The sequence below is a fragment of the Epinephelus lanceolatus genome, chromosome 1 (genome assembly GCF_041903045.1).
Source record: "Epinephelus lanceolatus isolate andai-2023 chromosome 1, ASM4190304v1, whole genome shotgun sequence".
Classification (NCBI taxonomy): domain Eukaryota; kingdom Metazoa; phylum Chordata; class Actinopteri; order Perciformes; family Serranidae; genus Epinephelus; species Epinephelus lanceolatus.
The window spans coordinates 44,277,207-44,301,235 of NC_135734.1; the positions used below are offsets into that span (position 1 = coordinate 44,277,207).

At 40.0% G+C, this 24,029-nt stretch overlaps 1 protein-coding gene across 11 annotated transcripts; it reads left to right on the plus strand.

The window, feature by feature from the left end:
- Positions 1–1,235: 1,235 nt before the first annotated feature.
- LOC117256222 (NXPE family member 3-like) lies at positions 1,236–23,766 on the plus strand. Of its 11 annotated transcripts, none has more exons than XM_033625508.2 (9): positions 1,236–1,596; positions 10,199–10,258; positions 10,948–11,032; positions 11,407–11,557; positions 15,499–15,942; positions 16,223–16,515; positions 18,705–18,775; positions 20,326–20,529; positions 20,613–23,766. In XM_033625508.2, exons 2-9 carry the CDS (start codon positions 10,249–10,251, stop codon positions 21,164–21,166), a joined length of 1,812 nt encoding a protein of 603 aa, XP_033481399.2. In that variant the 5' UTR covers positions 1,236–1,596; positions 10,199–10,248; the 3' UTR covers positions 21,167–23,766. The 11 variants fall into 11 exon arrangements, with proteins under 11 accessions (XP_033481399.2, XP_033481401.2, XP_078027138.1 ...); XM_033625510.2 differs by having other exon boundaries at positions 1,238–1,596; positions 10,994–11,032; XM_078171012.1 differs by lacking the exon at positions 1,236–1,596 and adding an exon at positions 2,975–3,115 and having other exon boundaries at positions 11,410–11,557.
- The last annotated feature ends 263 nt before the right edge of the window (positions 23,767–24,029 follow it).

Consider the following 24,029-nt stretch of genomic DNA (forward strand, 5'->3'; position numbering starts at 1 on the left):
CCTAACTTACAAAGCTCTAAATGGTCAGGCTCCGTCATGTTGTAGAGAGCTCTTAGTGCCCATCTATCCCACCAGAACACTGCGCTCTGAGAATGCAGGGTTACCTGTGGTTCCTAAAGTCTCCAAAAGTAGAAACGAGAGCCTTGAGTTATCAGGCTCCTCTTCTGTGGAACCATCTTCCTGTTTCGGTTCGGGAGGCAGACACCGTCTCTACATTTACGACTTAACTCAAGACTTTCCTCTTTGATAAAGCTTATAGTTAGGGCTGGCTCAGGCTCTCCTCGGACCGGCTCCTACTTAGGCTGATATATGTTCCTAGTCTGCCAAGGGATCTCCCGTGATACACCGAGCCCCTTCTGTCCTTCTCTCTTTTGCTGTCAGATTGTGAAAAGTTGGTTCTTCTTCATTTTTAACATTCCTGTGAAGTCCTGTTTCTGCATGTCACTAACTCGGCCTCTTCTCTGGAGCCTTTGTGCTCCACTGTCTCAAAGGTTCCCTCGCATATAGGCTGCGCCTGGATCGTGGGTTTTGGTTGTGCAGCTGCTGTGGTCCTGCCTGATGTCTGCTACTGCTGCTGTTATTATTAGTCATACTTCTAATATTATTATACACATATAATTATTATTGTCACATACATATACTATGTATTACAGCTAAGCCTAAACTTAAAACCACTGAAGGGCTGCATAGACAGACTACAGACTAATTGACACGCTTGCCTTCTTCTTTGATGCATCATTTATGTTGTAGTCTTAAAGAATCATTCATGAATCTGTGTCCATATACCTTTCAAATACACAAACTTTCACCAATTCAAAGAGCAACATACACCACACTTAACGTGGCCAGGCGCTGCAGTTCAAAAAACGATGTGTGTCTCTCAATGAGTGAATGGTTCCCACCTACATTAGCAGACACCATGACAATACAGTGACCCCTACAGGACAAATTGGCAACCTACACACATTTTACACCATAGATGGCTCCTATACTATTATATATTAATATATACTACCAAAATACTTTTATTAATATTATCATGTCATTACTAAAATTAATGTTATTGTAGCTATAGTCATTACTGTTTGCCTACATCTCTCTGTCTCTCTCAATGTATCATTTTGTCATATGGATGACTGTACAGGAGGGAGGGAGGAGGGATCTCTCCTCAGTTTTCTCTTCCTGAAGTTTCCACCGTTTTTTTTTTTTTTTTGGTCCTGTAAAGGTTCTTCTTTGGGATAGTTTTTCTATATCCGCTGTGAGTGTCTAAGGACAGAGGGATGCCGTATGCTGTAAAGCCCTCTAAGGCAAATTGTGATTTATAATACGGGCTTTATTAATGAAATTAAATTGAATTGAAATATCTGTTTACAGTCAGCTCCATCTGTTGTCATGGAGAGACTGTAGCCTACACACACCACCTTAACAACAGTTTGCCAAGCTGGTATAGAAATGCAGGCACAAAGGAAGAAGTAGACCTACTTTTAAACACTGTGAAAGACTTGGATCTCAACAATTAACCTACCTTTTCAAGACGGTGGTTGAATTGATGGAAGAGAGAGGCTGAGCTCGCACGGTCCAACAAATCCACCAACGGTAGGAGACTTTAAAAAAAAATCCTATTTTGATGCAAAGAGGCAAAATGATAAGTGGCTCGACTTTTCCATATTTTGACATGAAAAACAACATGTTAGGGCGTGTTAATTGGGGTATGCACAGCTACATGTAAACAGGAGTATTATAGTGGAATTGTCATTTTTATTATCCATATAAACAGCCTAGTAGGAATGTTGTCTTTTTCAGAATAAGGACAACAACTGTAACAGTTTGTGCATGTAAACATAGTCACTGTCTGTTCAGCAGCAGTTGCTTTCGAGCTCTGCCATTAGTGGTTGTTATCGACAACAGGATGTTCGTCTAAATCTCTGGGGTAATCAGTCACCGCTAAGCATCGCAGCTATTAACAGGCCACAACATGTACTACTGAAGCCGTTGGTTACTGACGGCTAAAGGATGCAGGCTTTACCATAACTTGTCTCACTAGACCTTTTCCTAAACATTTCAGCACATCATGTTATTTGAGTCTTTGAACAGTCCTGCACACTGCTGTTTCAGCCTCACAGTTCATTATTTACACTAACGTTTCCGTGTTCAACACCATTATTTCCAACACTGAACTTAAATAAAAACTACTTCGCCCACTTCACAGGTGTGCACAGGTATGGAGGAATTAATTGGCCGTTGGTGTATTTCTCAGAAATAAACAACAGCCTGTGCACCATGTGTGACATAGGCTAACCTACAAACGAAAGAACAAGGGAGCAAGAAAAACACAAGATTATTTACAAAAAAATGTCGATCTTATGAACGAACACATCGGCCTTGAAGCTATCATAAATCATTCAAATGTTCAGCAATGAATATCATAAACTGTTTTTTGAGATCCCCAAATCCATTATGACATGCTATATATCGCATCATTTACCAAAACTGCTACTGCTGGAGCAATACATTTAAATGACTTCAAACATGATATCTCATCATTTAGATTTCAGGGCATTGAAAAAGTCTCTGCCAGAGAGAGGTGGTAACATTAAAGACATACTTAGCAGATAAAATAAATAAAATAAATATCAAATAAAATGATACCATGGCATGTCTTCTCAAAAGAAGACACAACTACTAATGGGCTATTTCTTTCAAATATAATCATACAGAATCTTATCCAACTTCTTGGTAACGTGTTGGGACATTGAGAGACAATGACACAGACTGATGGAGAGATTCCGCCTGTTTTTGATACCAGAACCCTGCCAAATACAGAAATATCTCCCATCAACCATGACTTTAATTTCAATTTTGTCTGCTAAAAACTGTGTCAAAATTGAAATCGTATTGCGGGAGGGCCTGGAATAACACTGTCCCCCCATCAGGTGTGATAAGTAGTTGGTTCAACAATTGAAACTCTGGTGTCCACGCGTTAGTGAATGCACCTGCCTTTTCCGATTATCAGTGAACGCAGCATCAAACAATGCGTCACTGACAGGTACTGCACCGTTAGTTTGCCTACACAACAACTGGAGGAAGAGAAACCCTTGGAGAATAGTGTAAACTGGTGAGTTGGTTTTTTATTTATTTTTGTTTAAATGTGTGTATTAAGTGAACTGTTCGTTTTTAGGGCGTTGGTGTATGGATGTGGTATTACTCAGCTTACTTTCGCTTTCATCAGATTAGCTAAAGTAACGGACTGTTGTAGAGTTAGCTTTTTAATCACTGCAGTGCTGTGTCAGTTTTCAGAGGATAAAGAGAAAGTCCAAGTTCGACATCTTCATATCTATTTCTGTACGGGAAAAATTAAAGCAGGAGAGACGCAGGAAGCAGGAGGGTTTGTGAAAAGACACAACAACAGGTGAATAAAGCTTTTCTGAAAAGACAATATCCTAACAAATAGCCAAAAGCAGAAAAGACATGTAGGCTAAATAGGTTACTATAAAGATGTGTGTTTTCCGTGAGTATGTGTATTATCACCTTTTATGTTTTTCATTTTGTACAAATACAAAAATGCTGTTACCACAAAGACACAGCTGAATAAAGCTGTGTTGAAATTACTTGTAGACTTAAGTGTTGTGTCTCTAAACTTTAAAAGCTCATTTCCAGTCAGTAGTGTGTCGTCTGAAATGAATATTAAGTTGTAAAAATGTTTTAGGGGAAAGGATGAATTGTCTCTGATAAACTTTTCAGCTTCTGTTATAACAGAATTTTTCAAATTCAGTCATCGGTTTTGATTTTCAAGATTTTCAATGGCCCCTCCTATGACAAACCTCTGCGGGGCCACTGCGTTGGGAAAGGGTTGGGGCACACCCTGGGCATGTTGCCAGATTATCACAGGGCTGACACATAGAGGCAGACAACCATTCACGCTCACAGTCACACCCAGTTTTCGATTGTGGGAGGAAGCTGGAGTGCCCGCAGAAAACCCACGCTGACAAGGGGACATGCAAGCTCCACACAAAGGGGCTCCACCACCCCAGGTTTGAACCAGGAACCCTCTTGCTGTGAGGTTGCAATGCTAACCACTGCACCACCGTGCCATCTAGCAATTAAACATTTATTCAAATTCATCTTTAAACCCAAAATATTATACAAGCCACTGCTTTTGGAACCTGAATTAAACTTTTCAGAAAAATTGTGGTATCATCTGCTAACAGACAAAGTTGGGGGGGTCTATATACATATATTCAACATCTTACAAGCAGTTACAGCTTCGATAGCTTTTTGTTTTTGAGTGTGTTGAATTAAAAGAATGTAGTGCTTGAATTTATTGTGAAAAGCATGGTTTTCAACCTGTGAATTTACATGTATAATGATAAGATTTTATCACGCATGTTTGTTGAGGCTTTTCTTATGTGTGTTACTTTCCAGGAGACCAAACAACACATTCCTCCATAACAAGACAAAACCTTCATTCATATTTTTAGAGATGAAATCACATGTTAAGCCAGAAGTGCTTCACAGAGGGGTCATACCAAAATAAATGCACAACAGTTTTGGTACATTCAAAGCAGAAACTACAATTCACATCAGTGTCTTGCTTAAATCTTTTTTAACACAGTCATTAGCAGGATAGAGTTTATGAATTAGTTTAAAACGAATTTCTTTAACTGTACTGGTGATTAGGTATCGGTTGTGTAAAAGCCAGACTGTCTTCCAGTCCATCTCATCTGCAAATCAGAATTAGAAATACTTCATTGATCTCTGAGGGGAAATTGTGATTTGTTACGGTTGCTCAGATGTAAAGAATAGAGAATTATAAGAAGTAAGAATAAGAGTATGAAATAAAAGTGTGTAAATATAAAGCAATGAAACAGAAATGAAATGTGCATTAAAATAAAAATAAATTGTGCATTATGCTACTGTGTTTAACACTAGTGCTTAAGATATAGAAATTAAAATATCAAAAATAATCGTCACTGTGCTGAGGCTGTAAGTGTGAAAATGTAACTACAATATACATCATTAGAATAAAACAACAATATACACTGCCTGGCCAAAAAAAAAGTCACCACCAAAAAAAAGGTCATACACTCTAATATTTCATTGGACCGCTGTCTTTAGCTTTGATTACGGCACGCATTCGCTGTGGCATTGTTTTGATAAGCTTCTGCAATGTTACAAGATTTATTTCCATCCAGTGTTGCATTAATTTTTCACCAAGATCTTGCATTGATGATGGTAGAGTCTGACCGCTGCGCAAAGCCTTCTCCAGCACATCCCAAAGATTCTCAATGGGGTTAAGGTCTGGACTCTGTGGAGGCCAATCCATGTGTGAAAATGATGTCTCATGCTCCCTGAACCAGTCTTTCACAATTTGAGCCCGATGAATCCTGGCATTGTCATCTTGGAATATGCCCGTGCCATCAGGGAAGAAAAAATCCATTGATGGAATAACCATCAATGGATTTTTAACTAACTACCATTCAGGTAGTCAGCTGACCTCATTCTTTGAGCACATACTGTTGCTGAACCTAGACCTGACCAACTGCAGCAACCCCAGATCATAACACTGCTCCCACAGGCTTGTACAGTAGGCACTAGGCATGATGGGTGCATCACTTCATCTGCCTCTCTTCTTACCCTGATGCGCCCATCACTCTGGAACAGGGTAAATCTGGACTCATCAGACCACATGACCTTCTTCCATTGCTCCAGAGTCCAATCTTTATGCTCCCTAGCAAATTGAAGCCTTTTTTTCCGGTTAGCCTCACTGATTAGTGGTTTTCTTAAGGCTACACAGCTGTTCAGTCCCAATCCCTTGAGTTCCCTTCGCATTGTGCGTGTGGAAATGCTCTTACTTTCACTATTAAACATAGCCCTGAGTTCTACTGTTGTTTTTCTTCGATTTGATCTCACCAAACGTTTAAGTGATCGCCGATCACGATCATTGAGGATTTTTTTCCGGCCACATTTCTTCCTCGAAGACGATGGGTCCCCACTATCCTTCCAGTTTTTAATAATGCGTTGGACAGTTCTTAACCCAATTTTAGTAGTTTCTGCAATCTCCTTAGATGTTTTCTCTGCTTGATGCATGCCAATGATTTGACCCTTCTCAAACAGACTAACATCTTTTCCACGACCACGGGATGTGTCTTTCGACATGGTTGTTTAGGAAATGAGAAGCAACTCATTGCACCAGTTGGGGTTAAATAACTTGTTGCCAGCTGAAAGATAATCGCCCATGCAGTAATTATCCAATAGGAGGCTCATACCTATTTGCTTAGTTAAATCCAGGTGGCGACTTTTTTTTTGGCCAGGCATTGTAATTAAACATAAGACATATGTACAGTTATGTGCATCGTACGTCAAATTAATCTAAAAAAATATTGCACAGTTGGAATGGAATAACTTCATTCCAGTATGAGATCACATACGGAAAAGTAATAGTATCCCTTTGAAACAGAGGTCTTGTTAATCTTTTGTTATTACTAGAATTACTGGAAAAACTAGTTCTGACCACTAATATGTCTGATGGAGGTAACAAGGATAAGTGTGGGAAATTTGGTTGAGATTTAAACTGCACACAGACTACAGAGAGTACTGTACCAAAGACTTTTTCATTACCCCCTGGTGATACAGGTATATTATATTCTGACAAAAACATCATAAGAATAAAGAAGATCGTCCTTATTCAGTAACTGAGCAACATGCACAACATTATTGTGAAACCAGTATAGTTTAAAGAGGGATTTGTGTTTATATAAAATAGGCTTTTTATCATGTGTGGATGAGGCATGGACAGATGACGACTTGAAGATATCATTTTCTGGCTTTTATTCAATCCCGCAGAAGACAATATGGCACATTAATTGCCTTCTGGACACCTATTACTGCACCTCTGCTCGTAAACATCCAGAATAACAGCATTTTACACCAGAAATCAGATGTTAAATGGTGTCTAATCTGATAATAAAACTGATCTTGAATGTGTTCAGTTTTTTATATAATGAGTTTTTTTCTTCCAAATAAAGTTTTAGAGCAATTGGTCAGTTTCTTAACTATTTTTTTAAATCAACATCTAAGGAGATAGCATATCTGCTATAGAGAGTAGCCTTCTGCCCTTTAAGGATAGGTCCCTTTGAAGACACTGATTAAGTTTACTCCTGGTTCTGTCATTTTTCAATGCCACTTAATCCCAGCAATGCAAAACAACACTGTGAAGGACAGACAGGAGGAGCTACGGAAACCCAGGAGGTATAACAGAGGCGATGTGCAGCAAGATAATTTCCACAGGAACCATTAGAAATAACAGTAAATAAAAATAACTGAGAGATAACATTCACAAATACTCAGCAGAAACTTTAAATGATAAATAAAATTGGCAAATACAGTTTCCATATATAAAAATCATGAGGTGAAAAGTTGTGTTTGTAGATAAGAGTCTGTGACAAGAAGGCCTGGTGATGAAAAGCAGGCATTTTTAACAGGGATTCTATCAATAATGTAGTCATAAATCAAGAAAGAAATTTAAACCATCAAGCTTTGATAGTACAGTATATGGAGAGTATAATGTCCCAAATGGAGGTAGGATTTTTGTTTCAGCCAATTTATCTTAAATGTATTATTTAGAGTATGAGAATCCAGGAATTTTTCCCACCACTTTTATCAGCATTAATGAGAACAGATTTCTTTAAGTGACAATACTTTTTCATATGAAATTGAAGAGCATTTTGTAAATGTCATTAAGAACTTCGTTATCCAGATACAACAGACAAAGCTACACGTCAATCGGGAGATTCCCTCTGCCTGAGTAACCAATACTCTCCATATTAACCCTTTGAAACCTGAGCAAGCTGGTTTTATTTGTTTCAAAAACATGGGAAGTAGGCTACAAAAGAGGAAATGACCCCCAAAGTTTGCAAGAAATTAATAAAAGAGAAAATTCAAAACAAGAAAATTAGTAAAGAAAAGAATGACAGAAAGAAAGAAAGAAAGAAAGAAAGAAAGTTAAAAACAAACAAGGAAATGACCTAAAAAAATGCTTAAAATTCTAATTATTATAATTATTGTTCTCGGCTCCAAGCACCTCAGAAACTGAGGATATAGTTTCTCTGGATGGCATTGCTCTGGCCTCTAGCACTACCGTAAGAAACCTCGGAGTAACATTTGACCAAGATTTGTCTTTTAATTCTCATTTAGAACAATCCTCACAGACTGTGTTTTTTCATCTGTGTAATATTGCGAAAATTAGGCCTATCTTGACCCGAAAAGATGCAGAAAAATTGGTCCACGCTTTTGTTACCTCTAGGCTAGATTACTGTAACTCCCTATGATCAGTAATAAGTCTTTAAAAACTCTCCAGCTAATTCAGAATGCAGCGGCACATGGACTAACAGGAACTAAGAGGCGAGATCACATTTCTCCTGCGGTCCGGGAGGCAGACACTGTCTCCACATTTAATACTAGACTTAAGACTTTCCTCTTTGATAAAGCTTATAGTTAGGGCTGGCTCAGGCTTGCCTTGTACCAGCCCCTAGTTAGACTGACTTAGGTCTAGTCTGCCGGGGGACCTCCTATCATGCACCGAGCACCTTCTCTCTCTCTCCTTTGCTAACATTCACGATCTGTTACTGCATGTCACTAAATTGGCTTCTTCTCCGGAGCCTTTGTGCTCCACTGTCTGGCAGGTTAACTCGTATCACAGCGGTGCCTGGATTGTGTGGCGTGGTTGTGCTGCTGCCGTGGTCCTGCCTGATGCCTCCTGCTGCTGCTGTTATCATTAGTCATACTTCTACTGTTATTATACACACATGATTATTGTCACATACATATACTATCATATATTAATATATACCTACAACATATTGTACCACAATTACCTGTCCTGTTTCTCTCTCTGTGTCTCTTTCTGTATCATTTTGTCATATGGATTACTGTTAATTTATTATGTTGATCAGTTCTGTACATTATCTGCTGCATGTCTGTCCTACTATTTTTTCCCCATTAAAGTTTTTTTTTGGGGGAGTTTTTCCTTATCTTCTGCGAGGTTCCTATATGGACAGAGGGATGTCGTATGCTGTAAAGCCCTCTGAGGCAAAGTGTCATTTGTGATATTGGGTTTTATAAATAAAATTGATTGATTGATAATTCTGTAGAATAATTTCAATAAGTTTATGTAATAAGTTATAAACATAGTTTTTTTCCGTAGCTTCTTTCTTTTTTCCCCTATTTTTTAAAAATCTTTTTTGTTTTGTTTTTTAATTTGTGGGACATTACTTTCCAAGTTGTTAATTGCCTTTTTCCCCCCCTAGTTAAAAAAAATAAAATAAAAAAAATTCTTAATCTATTATTTTATTGGAATTTGTTGGACATTTCTTACCATGTTGCTCATTGCCTTTTACCCTATTTAAAATAATTCTAAATTCCAATTTTTTTTTTTTTTGAATTTGTGGGACCCTTTTTTTCTTTACCAAGTTGCTCATTGCCTTTTCCCCCCATGTTTCTGAAAGAAATCCCACCAATTTGCTCAGGGTTCAAAGGCTCTCATACTTGCGAAAGGCACCTGAATGCAGCACAAGAAAAGTGATGTCACTCCAGGTTTAAAAGGGTTAATGAGAGACGCATAATCAACGCTCCAGTTGGTGGGTGACGTAATGTAAACAGACATATTAGCTAAACAATCATTAACAATGAATTGACCTGCAAGTACCACTAAGCAAATCAGAGGTCAAAATTATCATTAAAGACTGCATGTACAAAACCTGGCAGGAATATTGAGACTTCAGTGACACAGGAAGACATTTTACAGGATTCAAAAACATGCAGGTGCTGGTACATTACAGAGTGGGAGCCCAACCTGTCTGAGGATAGGACACACTGGATTAAATGACACTCTCCATAGAATAGGCAAGTATCCTACTGGGCTGTGTACACACTGTAACACCCTGGAAAGAGTCAAACATGTCCTAATAAAATCTACTTGGAAAGAGATCAAGGGATAAACATAAGCTTCTATTTAATTGTTTAAGAGCAACAGGATTAACAGAGAGAATTTAGTCATTTTTTGTTTGTTTTGTTTCCTGCCAATCTACTACCCCACACTCGGGTCCGGTAGGTGGCGGTAATGCGCCTCAAAGGTAGTTTGCCAACCGTCATTAACTCAAAAAAGAGAAGAGTGACATAACGCAAACTTGCCTGTTTTCAGGTTTTCCGCAGGAAACAAAATGGCGGCCGGCTGGTGACAAGCAGTCTCGAATGACAAATGGTAAGCTAAAATATGCCGCTGAAAACATTTTAGGAGAGGATTAGACAACGCAGTAACAATGTCTTGGTTCGTATTTTATCAGAATCTCTTAGTTTTATCGTTTTAACTCTTTCTCCAGCCTGTTTTACAATACAGTAAATGGTATGGTGCCCGCTTCTTCACAGATTCTCATATTTCAGCCAAACAGTGCGCTAAAATTTGTTTATGAAGACATTTTAAGCGATAAATAGGCGATACAGTTACAGAATCTTGGTTATCTTTTATATTTCTAGATTTCTTGTGTATTTTACGGTGACCCTGTTGAAGGCCACAAGCTTAAATGTGGTGTTTTGCATACTGGGAGTGTTGCTGGAGTTTTCTGTCTTCAAACTTTTTCTCTTCTCTACTCCTGCCCCTCTGAATAATAATGATAAATAATGAACTTTATTTCTATAGCACTTCTCTCAACTATAGTTACAAAAAACATAATATTTATACTTATACATATATGTCTATATATACACATAAAGGCTTCACATTCACACACACATACAAAATCTTTCAATGTTATAAAAATGCCATTCTGTACAAGTGGGTTTTTAACAGCTTTTTAAACTGAGGAACTGACTCAGCTGATTTGATGTTAAGGGGGACTTTGTTCCATAACTTTGGGGCTTAAATAGTAAAAGCATGCTTGCCCTTTGTTTTAGGTCTGGACCACGGCACTTTTAACAACATTTGGTTCTCTGATCTTAGGAATCCTGGAGCAGGAGAGGGGGTCAGGAGTTCTGAAATGTAAGTAGGTAAAGCTGTGCTGGATATTACAACTCTGCATCTTTAATGAAAATGATAAGAGACATTTGTGCAACTTGTTGTAAGGGTAATTTTGCAAAGTGTGCTGTCAGGATGGAAAGACTGCAGGGTCTTAATGTAACGTTTTCAAATATTGAACTCTTCCTGTTAAACTGTAAAAGAGTCAGACATCCTTCTGGCTTTGGCTGATGATTAAACAGTCATAATGGTTTCATGACCTGAAAGTCTAATGTCTTGTCATTCGTATCAAGAGGATTTCACAGATTTTAGCAAGTGATATTCTTTAGTTTAACAAAGTGTCAGTTGCCCCTTTGTTTTTTTTTTTGTTTGTTTGTTTTTATCTTTTAATCCTCCAGCAGAAGAAGTCACCACAGTGCTACACTGCAACAGAAGATGAAGACTACTACGAAGGCCAGAGCTTGTACGAGAAGAGAGTACGTTGCCATTTTCCTCTTTCTGGTTGTGGGTGTCCTAATCTTTGTGCAACGCAACATTGAAGTTCTGAAGGTGAGCACTTGGTTTTAGTGGGACCGTTTGAAGGCTGGACCCTGTTTGTAATGTTAAATATTGTTTTTTTTTTATATATATACAGTACAGGCCAAAAGTTTGGACACACCTTCTCATTCAATGCGTTTTCTTTATTTTCATGACTATTTACATTGTAGATTCTCACTGAAGGCATCAAAACTATGAATGAACACATGTGGAGTTATGTACTTAACAAAAAAAGGTGAAATAACTGAAAACATGTTTTATATTCTAGTTTCTTCAAAATAGCCACCCTTTGCTCTGATTACTGCTTTGCACACTCTTGGCATTCTCTCCATGAGCTTCAAGAGGTAGTCACCTGAAATGGTTTCCACTTCACAGGTGTGCCTTATCAGGGTTAATTAGTGGAATTTCTTGCTTTATCAATGGGGTTGGGACCATCAGTTGTGTTGTGCAGAAGTCAGGTTAATACACAGCCCACAGCCCTATTGGACAACTGTTAAAATTCATATTATGGCAAGAACCAATCAGCTAACTAAAGAAAAATGAGTGGCCATCATTACTTTAAGAAATGAAGGTCAGTCAGTCTGGAAAATTGCAAAAACTTTAAATGTGTCCCCAAGTGGAGTCGCAAAAACCATCAAGCGCTGCAACGAAACTGGCACACATGAGGACCGACCCAGGAAAGGAAGACCAAGAGTCACCTCTGCTTCTGAGGATAAGTTCTTCCGAGTCACCAGCCTCAGAAATCGCAAGTTAACAGCAGCTCAGATCAGAGACCAGATGAATGCCACACAGAGTTCTAGCAGCAGACCCATCTCTAGAACAACTGTTAAGAGGAGACTGCGCGAATCAGGCCTTCATGGTCAAATAGCTGCTAGGAAACCACTGCTAAGGAGAGGCAACAAGCAGAAGAGATTCCTCTTTCTGGTTGTGGGTGTCCTAATCTTTGTGCAACGCAACATTGAAGTTCTGAAGGTGAGCACTTGGTTTTAGTGGGACCGTTTGAAGGCTGGACCCTGTTTGTAATGTTAAATATTATTTTTTTTTTATATATACAGTACAGGCCAAAAGTTTGGACACACCTTCTCATTCAATGCGTTTTCTTTATTTTCATGACTATTTACATTGTAGATTCTCACTGAAGGCATCAAAACTATGAATGAACACATGTGGAGTTATGTACTTAACAAAAAAAGGTGAAATAACTGAAAACATGTTTTATATTCTAGTTTCTTCAAAATAGCCACCCTTTGCTCTGATTACTGCTTTGCACACTCTTGGCATTCTCTCCATGAGCTTCAAGAGGTAGTCACCTGAAATGGTTTTCCAACAGTCTTGAAGGAGTTCCCAGAGGTGTTTAGCACTTGTTGGCCCCTTTGCCTTCACTCTGCGGTCCAGCTCACCCCAAACCATCTCGATTGGGTTCAGGTCCGGTGACTGTGGAGGCCAGGTCATCTGCCGCAGCACTCCATCACTCTCCTTCTTGGTTAAATAGCCCTTACACAGCCTGGAGGTGTGTTTGGGGTCATTGTCCTGTTGAAAAATAAATGATGGTCCAACTAAACGCAAACCGGATGGGATGGCATGTCGCTGCAGGATGCTGTGGTAGCCATGCTGGTTCAGTGTGCCTTCAATTTTGAATAAATCCCCAACAGTGTCACCAGCAAAACATCCCCACACCATCACACCTCCTCCTCCATGCTTCACAGTGGGAACCAGGCATGTGGAATCCATCCGTTCACCTTTTCTGCGTCTCACAAAGACACGGCGGTTGGAACCAAAGATCTCAAATTTGGACTCATCAGACCAAAGCACAGATTTCCACTGGTCTAATGTCTATTCCTTGTGTTTCTTGGCCCAAACAAATCTCTTCTGCTTGTTGCCTCTCCTTAGCAGTGGTTTCCTAGCAGCTATTTGACCATGAAGGCCTGATTCGCGCAGTCTCCTCTTAACAGTTGTTCTAGAGATGGGTCTGCTGCTAGAACTCTGTGTGGCATTCATCTGGTCTCTGATCTGAGCTGCTGTTAACTTGCGATTTCTGAGGCTGGTGACTCGGAAGAACTTATCCTCAGAAGCAGAGGTGACTCTTGGTCTTCCTTTCCTGGGTCGGTCCTCATGTGTGCCAGTTTCGTTGCAGCGCTTGATGGTTTTTGCGACTCCACTTGGGGACACATTTAAAGTTTTTGCAATTTTCCAGACTGACTGACCTTCATTTCTTAAAGTAATGATGGCCACTCATTTTTCTTTAGTTAGCTGATTGGTTCTTGCCATAATATGAATTTTAACAGTTGTCCAATAGGGCTGTGGGCTGTGTATTAACCTGACTTCTGCACAACACAACTGATGGTCCCAACCCCATTGATAAAGCAAGAAATTCCACTAATTAACCCTGATAAGGCACGCCTGTGAAGTGGAAACCATTTCAGGTGACTACCTCTTGAAGCTCATGGAGAGAATGCCAAGAGTGTGCAAAGCAGTAATCAGAGCAAAGGGTGGCTATTTTGAAGAAACTAGAATATAAAACATGTTTTCGGTTATTTCACCTTTTTTTGTTAAGTACATAACTCCACATGTGTTCATTCATAGTTTTGATGCCTTCAGTGAGAATCTACAATGTAAATAGTCATGAAAATAAAGAAAACGCATTGAATGAGAAGGTGTGTCCAAACTTTTGGCCTGTACTGTATATATGTGTGTTTCAATGTGGCTCAACAACAGTAACGTTCTTCACTGCAAGTAAGTGCAGTTAAATGGTATTTCCCATCTCAGTCCTGCACCTTGACGTGCTGACAGCTGCATTTATTCTTATTAAAGATGTACAGCTTTACAAATGGATCACAAATATATAGTTTTAAAAAAAGCGAGATGCCCCAAAACAGCTGGCCACTGAAGGGATGATGAGATTTAATGGCTTGTATTTGGATTCTCTCATCACTGGAATTTGTGAAAAGACTAGGAGTCATTTTGTACCTTAACGCTGAAAACATGCAAAGCAGCAGCAAAGTGTGGCTCACCACAATAATTACATTTTTCTGCAATCAGTGGGCAAGTGCATATGTTTCAGGAGGGTAGAAATTCTTTGTAACATAGGTGAACTTGTCACAGGAGTGTGTGTACTGATGGGCTGCAATTCGCTGCTTTAAGTTTAACCATCCCCAACTTTTAATTTGGCTGCACTTCACAGCCGAATCCAATGCTGTTATTCCAAACATGACTACTCTGAATTTGATGCATGTCATGTAAACAGGATATTGCGTTTAGATATTCTGAATTAAGCCTTTTTCCAAATTGAGCATTTTCCAATTTAAACATGTGGGATATGCCGGTGTTATTTTTTTCATAGCATTCTTTGGAAATGCACACAGTGCATTTGGAATATGTGTCTCAATTTGGGGTTTTTAACCGCAGTTAGCGACACATAGCCTCTCACCTGTGTATGGTCAGCTCTCTATCGTACACAAACCAACTCCTCAACAGTTTGCAAGGCTGGTGTAGAAATGCATGCCCAACAGAAAAGCCCACATTTCTGATTGTAAGAAGAAACACATTTACTTTTAAACATTACGAAAGACTTGGATATCAACAGGCTTTTGGACATGTTGCATCATCATCATCATCACATTCAAGAAGGTGGGTGAAGGAAGGAATGGAGGGAGGTAGGATGTGTTCGCATGGTTGAACAAGTCCATCAGCAGTAGGAAGCTGAAAAATACTATTTTGATGCAAAGACGCAAAATGTGAAGTGGCTTCAGCTGTTCTACTTATCCATATTTTGACAAGATAAATGACATGTTAGGGCCCATTAATCGGAAATATTAGTGGAATATTAATTTTTCATTTGCCATGCAAACAGCTTAGTAGGATATTGTCTTTTTGGGAATAAGGGCAAAAACTAGAATATGTTGAACATGTAAATGTACTCTGTTGTCGCCCTCCTTCTCTCGACCCTCTGCCAGTTTCACCACACAGTGAACCCCACCATCATCATCCCAAGAGTTTTCACTGAGCCCGACATGCATTACAACTTTTGCACCTTCAGGCCACTGTTCCCCGAGGACGCTTTGGAGAACCGCTTTCTACTAGACACCATTGCCTGGCCTGACACTCCACTTTTGTCAGCTCCCTTTTCTGTGGAGAAAACCAGTGATCCAGCTCACAGTAACTTCACCATCGTCCCACAGAGGGGAAGAGGAGAGTGGCATGTGGGGGATCAGCTGGAGGTTACCATCAAAATGGCAGACTTCCAGGGCCGTCCCAGGAAGTCTGGGGGGGACTTCCTACTCGCCCGGCTGCACAATCAGAAGCTTGGGGCAGGTGTGGTTGGGCAGGTTGTCGATCATCTCAATGGGAGCTACACTGCTGGGTTCTCTTTACTCTGGGAAGGAGACGCACAGGTTCAGGTAAAAATTATCATGTTAAATGTGGTTGTACTGTATTTAATCTGTGATTGTTCACTTAGGCCGTACCCTTTAGTCACCGTTTATATGCCTGTTAACTTCACTTCTCGCACAGCACATATAAAGTTTGTATTGATAATATGTAATGTAATGTAAAGCTGTAGGAGTAGACAGACATTTACTTAAATGGAAATCTTTGAGATTATTACTTCTGTATTTGTCTCTACTGATATGACTGAACTTGATCGGGCCTTGTAAAAACTGTAGTTCTCTGTCCAATTAGGTGATAATGGTTCACCCCAGTGAGGCTATCGCAGTGCTGAACAGGCTGAACAGAGAACGACCTGACAGCCTTTACTTCAGGAGCCTCTTCCGCTCAGGCTCACTCTTAGAAACTGCCATGTGTAACGTCTGTCTGCGTCCAATCAAGCCACTGTGCAACTACACTGACCTGCGCACAGGCGAGCCTTGGTTCTGTTATAAACCAAAGAGCCTGAGCTGTGATGCCAGGATCAACCACGCCATGGGAGAAAACAAACTAAATATCAACACCAATGAAACTAAGCTCTTTAAAAGGTGAGAGGGGCGGAGAGACAGGACTGGCATTTTGTGTGGCCTCTAGTAAATACATACATCCAGTGTTACTTTTGTTTCTAATTGATGGAAGGTTTAAGATTGAATCTAGAGGTTTTTAATAATAAAACAAACCCGACTCACTAGTCTGAAATATAGTTTACATTCATGAAGAACACCGGGCAGTATTTGATGTGATTCATGTATGTTTGCTTGTAAATTCATTGCAATTTAATTTAATTTTGGATGCGGTCTTTTCAGAAACCTTAAAGGTCCAGTGTACGATCACCTGAAAATAAGAACTGTGTTTTCCTTAGAATGAGCTGTTTATATCTACATAAGGAGCAGGGGCCTGTATCATGAAGCAGGATTAATGTCTTAGCGAGGTAACTTCAGGGTTAACCCTGGGTTTTCGGTCTCATGAAGCTGGTTCATTTCTTATCGGGGTAGATCACCATGGTAACGTACTCTGAACGGCTATCCTGCTCGGAGCAGGGTAAGTTCAGGGTTGAATCTGATCCTATAAAAAGCACCACTCCCTGGCCAATCAGCTGTTCGGAAAAAAATGACTCCGCTGACAGAAATGCAGCCCAGTCACGGGAAGTTTAATTAATTTGATTGATTTTGATTTGAAAGTTTATTTTGAACATTAAAAAAGAAAAGAAAAAGCAACAACAACCTGACAATGAAAAGATTGTTCAAAAAGGAGTGGAAAGAAGTCGAAATTTCATCCCACCCCTTCATAAGAAAGAAACTGATCATTTGCAGACACTTAATAGCACCATTAATTAGTGCCAACATTTTTTTTTTGTTGGAGGAAATGATCCCTGTTAAAGATAATGGGCCTAATTGACAGCTTCGCTGCTGGAAATGTGGAAAGTAGCCTATCATGTCTACACTTCATGGTGTTTGAGGGATTTTCCTTTTTGTTTTTTAAAGAGGGAGACTAGGTATATTTTTGTGCAGCTGTTAATTTCTAACACAGCTCAATATCAGGATGATTTTATTCAGACTATCAATTTGGTGTTGATATGATTTAATTGTGACGTCAGCTTTAAGCTTTATTGTAGCATATATAATGTTATGACAAAGAAGACCAATTTATCAGACGCAATGATGTTAGACGATAATTGTAATACACGCAGTTCATCTGCGCAGCATTGATTTCATGGGATTCAAGGGTGTGATCAGTGTCAGATGTACAGGTACAGGTACTGTAGCTACTTGAACCAGTGATGAGTAATTTAACATACACATAATTTTATTTGCTACCTTGATTTGTCTTGATTTTTCCCTCTCTCCTCCTCTGTTTCTTCTTTCCTGACCCGTTTTTTTTTTTTCCTTCTCTATTATGTGATTTCATTGATGTTTTGACAGGGGAATTTCTTTGATAAGCTTTTAGTGGCTTCTAACCTCTCCGGCACTTTTCTTTTTTAACCTTGTAAATTTTATACTGTCTGTTTTTAACATTATGTGCAAATAAACTAGTCTAAACTAAAACTAAACATTATTCATCCCGTTATGCGTTGCCATGCAGGTTTCCTCCTCCTGCAGCTGCCATGGTATTGGCCTTTTCTGTAATGTTGCTTTTCTCCTCCTCATATTTTAGTAGAATTAATCTCTGATCCTCACGAGAAATACTTTTTTTTCCCCTCACATACGGCACTCTGTGAGGACGCTCAGTGACGCTCAGTGATGCTGCGCTTCTCTCATGATTGTGATTGGTCCGCTGCGTGTGCGTTCACGGCTCTTGATAAAGCAACCCTGGGTTGAGTTACTGAGTTGATATCCAGCGTCGTGATACCGATTATCCTGATTGCCATTGTTAGGGTTAGTCAACCCAGGATAGGTCTGGGTAACACAGGAAAGGTTGATCTCGCTTTGTGATACAGGCCCCAGGTCCTCATCCACTGAGTGCATCATGTTGTACTGCCATGTTTCTACAGTAGCTCAGAACAGACAAACCAAACACTGGCTCCAGATAGGGCCCTTTGCGTTTTCGTTTTAGAGGAAAGGTTATGTATAATGTTTAACTTAGAAGCAGTTATTTCCCATTTTTTTTCTGCTTGACTTTTCTAGTTTTAACTTTATAAAATGATTTTAGGGTTTTGTCCTCTGTACTTGTATTTATGCAGTTCATGTTGTAGTGTGTCTAAGACATATTTAATTAGACTGTGTGTGCTTTTCTGCAGTGGTGTCAACCTGAAAGTCTACATTCGTGCTTCAGGACCTACTGGTATCACCGTCTTGCCAAAAAAAGAAGGTAAAGCATGATTTTTACTACTGCCACCACTGCCTGTAACAATAATGATAATAATGATAACGATAATAAAAATAATGATAATAATTCAAAACTTAGTGTAATACTGACAGTGAAACAGGCGGGAAAAAATGTGGAAAAAACACGATACCTTATGTTACGCTGCTATGCTAAACCTGGCTTGTGAAACCTGAACTAAGGCTAGCAAGCCTGTAACTTAGTCCCTCTCCCTGCGTGTTGCATTAGATGTGAGAAATGTACCTGGACTTATCTGGGTGAGTGCAACCTCACTGCCAGGCCGCTGCTTTTGCTCCTCGGAACCAGCTCACTCCAGTCGGGCGAATCCACTGGACATTGACCCGTCGCTGTTCCGTCAAACCAGTCGGCCAGCTCACACTTCTTTCGTGTTTGTTCAGAGTAAATGAGTATTTACATGAATAATTTGTGATGGCGTGTCAAATGCTTTCTCAGTCTCTTATTGTCTTTAGAGTTGTCTTGTATGCGGCGCCTTCCTTGTGGCGTGCCCGTTCAGCTCAAAGGCCTCTCTAGCTCTCCCTCCAGGTGTGGCTCATGAGTCAATACCACCAACCCCCAAGTGTGACGTCAGTGCTGACCCTGCCTAAACCCCACCCACATCTACAAGACATTAATTTAACTACCAATAAAGCTATCATAACACTTCTCTTGGTAGTGTTCTCCAGTAGAGAGTTGTATGTAGGCCAATTTGAGAAGAGTTCATGAGAGGGGCACCTGCTGTTAAGGCTGATTTATGGTTGGCTCGATGCCCTTTCAAGCATTTTTGCTTGTGTGGTTGTGTCTGTGTCGCTCTGTGGTTACAACTCCAAAACACTGGTCGGCGATGGGATTTCTCCACCACTGTGTGGTGTGTTTTAAAGTTTAATTGATTCAAAACACACCTAAAACACACAATAACAAATTGCATCAGTATTAAACAAAAGCACAAAATTAGACTCCATTGTGACTCACATGGTTCACTGACAAAACATTTGTCTCATACTGGACATGTTTTCCCACATATACAACATGCAAACGTCATTAGCATAAGCCTTTTGCATTTACATTGCATAAATGTACCTAGTGGCCCAGTACACAACACTTAAAATGCTTTTTTGGGGGGGTTTATTGTCTCAACAATTTATTGTTTCTTGTCTGATAAATAAAGTAAATAAAAGCTTTGCTTCCACTGAGGGAAATGGTTTCAGTTTACAAAAATAAACAGGAGGTCTGCGTCGCTGCCATGTGTGGTTAGATTTCTGGGGAGGTGCACGTCAGTCTACAACAAAGAGTGCGGCGTAGGGTACGGCATAGAGTACACGTCTACGTAGAGCCTACACCCTAAGTACAGATTTGATTAAACGCAGCACTATAAAGCCCTGCTGTAAGAGTGCATCTAGTGTCTCAGGAGTAAGGGCAGTCCATAAGAGGTTCATAAAAATCACTTTATACCTTTTTGTTTTGGTCTTTTCATGGGATTTGTTGGCAATAAGAAAAACATAAAATAACCTCACTCTTATTCTTTAATTTCCTCCGAGGTCAACCCGAAGTGAAGAGCAGCAGTGTGACATCCGGACCCTCTGGATATTACTACCAAGGTGTGTGGCGAGCACTAAAGGGCACCACAGTTCGTGAATTTAACGTCTCTACCATTGAACAGTGTCTGAAAGGCAAGATGGTCCACATGTATGGAGACTCCACCGTCAGACAGTGGTTTGAATACCTTAATGCAGCACTACCAGGTAACTGATCCACTGGGATTTTTGACAACAGTTTGGTTTTGTTCAGACTGCAGCTTAATCTGTTCCCTCTGTAATACTTTTAGACCTAAAGGAGTTTGACATGCACAGCCCGAAGAAAGCTGGACCTTACATCTCCTTGGACTATGCAAACAACATCTTGGTGAGGTACCGCTTCCACGGCCCGCCTATCCGTATTGTCCCTGTTTCAACCAGCGAGCTTCATTACATTGCCAACGAACTAGATGGCTTGATTGGAGGCAGCAACACTGTGGTAGTTTTTGGCATCTGGGCTCACTTCGGCACTTTCCCCATTGAGATCTACATCCGGAGGCTGCAGAGCATCCGCAGGGCGGTGGTGCGGCTGCTGGACAGGGCTCCAGACACACTGGTTGTCATCCGGATAGGGAACCCCAAAGCTTTGACACCCTCTGTGTCGCTATCCAACAGCGACTGGCACTCGTGGCAGTGTAACAGGGTGCTCCGAGCCATGTTCAAAGGACTGAATGTTCAGCTGATCGACTCCTGGGAGATGGTCCTAGCCCACCACCTGGCACACAACCTCCACCCACCACCTCCCATTATTAAGAATATGGTTAATGTTCTATTGTCCTACATATGTCCTGAAAAGCCCAGCTAAATGTGTGTTTGTGTGGGTTCAGAAGTGGCCTTTAAAGCACATACTGACTTTTTCTTGTTTTCTGTGTTTCTACTAAGTGGTGCGTTTTGTCTTCAGCAGTCCTCTCACAGGGTAGACTAAATACAATTTTTGTCATCTGTTTTTAATCAGGGGATGTTTAGTGAGCACAAAAGAAACAGAACTGGGTGGAAAGCAGCTCCAAGCCATGTCAGGGTTGAATGTTACAAATAACCACGACTGAATCCAAAAGTAACCCTTCAGACATGGTACCTACTGTAGACTCTAGGTCCACTTAGTGTTTCGACCACAAACTTAAATGTGGGTGGGGTTGTTGTCACTCACTGTATTTCCTCCTTTATCAGTCTGCACCTTGTTTGGCTGCAGTGAGAGTCTCTCTTAATTGGATATTTAAAAAAGCAGGTTTGTGCATTTATTCCTTCTCAGGCAAGCTCAGGGGTTTAGTATTGCTGTAGCCCCCAGGAACAATGCTCGCGACACCTTTTTTTGAGCATTAGAGTATATGCAGTTCACATAATCAGATCGCAATTAATAAAAAATTTTGAACGCTTGAAGATCCACTCATTACTAAACGTGTAGAGAGACAGTTGCAACTAAAGTAGTGGTCAGAGTTGTCATTGAAATTTGAGGTGTGCTGATGAATTCACGTCGTCAGCTGATGCATTAACATAAGTCAATGTTCCACCTTAAAAGTCGCAGGCAGTCGGCCCAGCGACTTATTTTTCTCTCAGACTCCAGCTGCTGTGAGAGGCAGCAAAACATCCTTTCGTTTTATAGTTCCAGTTTACTAATAAAACTCTCCACAGTATGAACAGTGGTTACATGAGTTTCAAAGCCAGCCACAACTCAGCCCTGAGCAGAGTGAGCGTCCTCTACTGACCAATCAGACTGCAGTGTTCACAGCTCCACCTTTTAGTACCAGATCTGTGTGCTAGGTACCCCAACAGAGGGGGGAAAAAAGCGTACTGAGCTGAACTGTGCCGTGCTGCTCGGTGGAAACGGGGCTATACACTGATCAGCTACAACATTGATACCACTGACGGATAAAGACAACAACATTCATAATCTCATTATAATCAGTGTTGGGCTTGTTCCTCCAAATATACAATTTATTACTCCTTATTCGTTACACTTTTGGACAGTATCATTACTTTACTTACTACTCCCTGCAAACAGTGATTTGTTACACTACTTGTTAAATTACTTTTCCGTTCCACCCCCAAAATATTACTAAGCTAATTGCGTCCTTTCTGCTGAAACTTCAGACTTGGCATGTGCACCTCTGTGTAAATGTCAGGGTGATCTACACTAAGTGCAGCTAAGGCTAGATAGCTTGCAAATATTTTTTTTACATGGGGTCTATTGTTGCCTTTGACAGGTATATACCAAAGATCAGTCTGAAAGACAGAGTCAGTCGTGGTGAAAGGCAACATTTCATCTGCCACATATCCAACCACAACTGCCATTAATTCTTTGTAGTCTGCAGCTGTCCATGATTCAAATCCAGTTATGGTTCTATCCTCCACGGCTGAGGAAAGCTCACCTTTGATGCGGTGTATATCCACGGGCGTCACATTGTTGTGCTGTGGTTGTTGATGTTGGTGTTTCAGCTTTAATGTTGTGGGTTTTGCAATGTTAAGAGTCTTCGGAAAGGAAATCAAAGTAATGGAAATATTTCTAGCCCCTGAATGTTAAGTGTTTCTATCATCCAAGTTTGCTGCTCGATGACATACATGCATGACGATTATGAAAATGAATCTGGGGATGTGATTGATCGTTGCATTTCAAGTCAGTCGTGGAGTGATAACAAAAATAAAGTTGCAACGAGTTATTTGTTTTGGGGGGTAACTGCGATTTTATTACTGAAATTTTATTAGTAATTTGTTACACTACTCATTACAGAGAAAAGTAATATTATTACTGTAATGAGTCCTGCTCAACACTACAATTTTCCACATTGCATTGTAACCAGCTGGAAAATCTTGGGTTCTGACACTCATGTGGATGCCAGTTAAAACAATGTAGTCACTGGTTCAAAGTTTTTTTCTGTAAAGTACAATTACTGTTGTGCAATTTTTTGCTACAAATATACCTTAACCTATGGCTGTGACTTCCAGCACTGACCAGAAACCAGCGTTTTCCAGTGCTAACGGTTAGCTAACAGTATGCTAATCCTCTGTCCTAGAGCAATTGGGAAATAAAACAGGTGGAACACACCACCTGTTACACCTGAAACGTGATAACGTGATCACACCTCTGCCATCTCTGACAGCCATCTCACATCTTTGGTTGTTTTCCTTTGATCTTGTATTATTTAACTAGCTTACAGTTAACATCTACTCCTTCTAAAGCTCATTTATGATTTCTTAGGACTCTTTCATAGACAGTAACATTCCACGATCAGTCAACATAATTTGGTATTATTTTTTTCATCTCAGGAGGTTTTCAACATACTATTTTCTAGAGATACATCAGAAATTAAGGATATAGTGACACATGATGACAAATATATGCAATATGTTTTAAAGCACTACTTTTTTCAGTGATGTAAGTTAACTAGTCATGAAAAATAAACATGTTTTTTGTTGAAAAAAGGCCTGCCACTTTTACTATTAGGTGGTCTGTGCATTCAGATTTTTCATCCATTGGAATGAACAGAAAAAAATGACAACAGAATATACTGATCAAAAACTTTTTTTTGCTTATGATTTATGAGGGCATATAGAGTAGAACTCCCCTGTTACAATATTTTTTGTGTTTGGACAGGTTAAATATCTGTCTTTAATATCTGTATATTGTCAAATTACTTTTGAAAAGAGCTGCAGTTGGCGGTTAGCCACCAAGA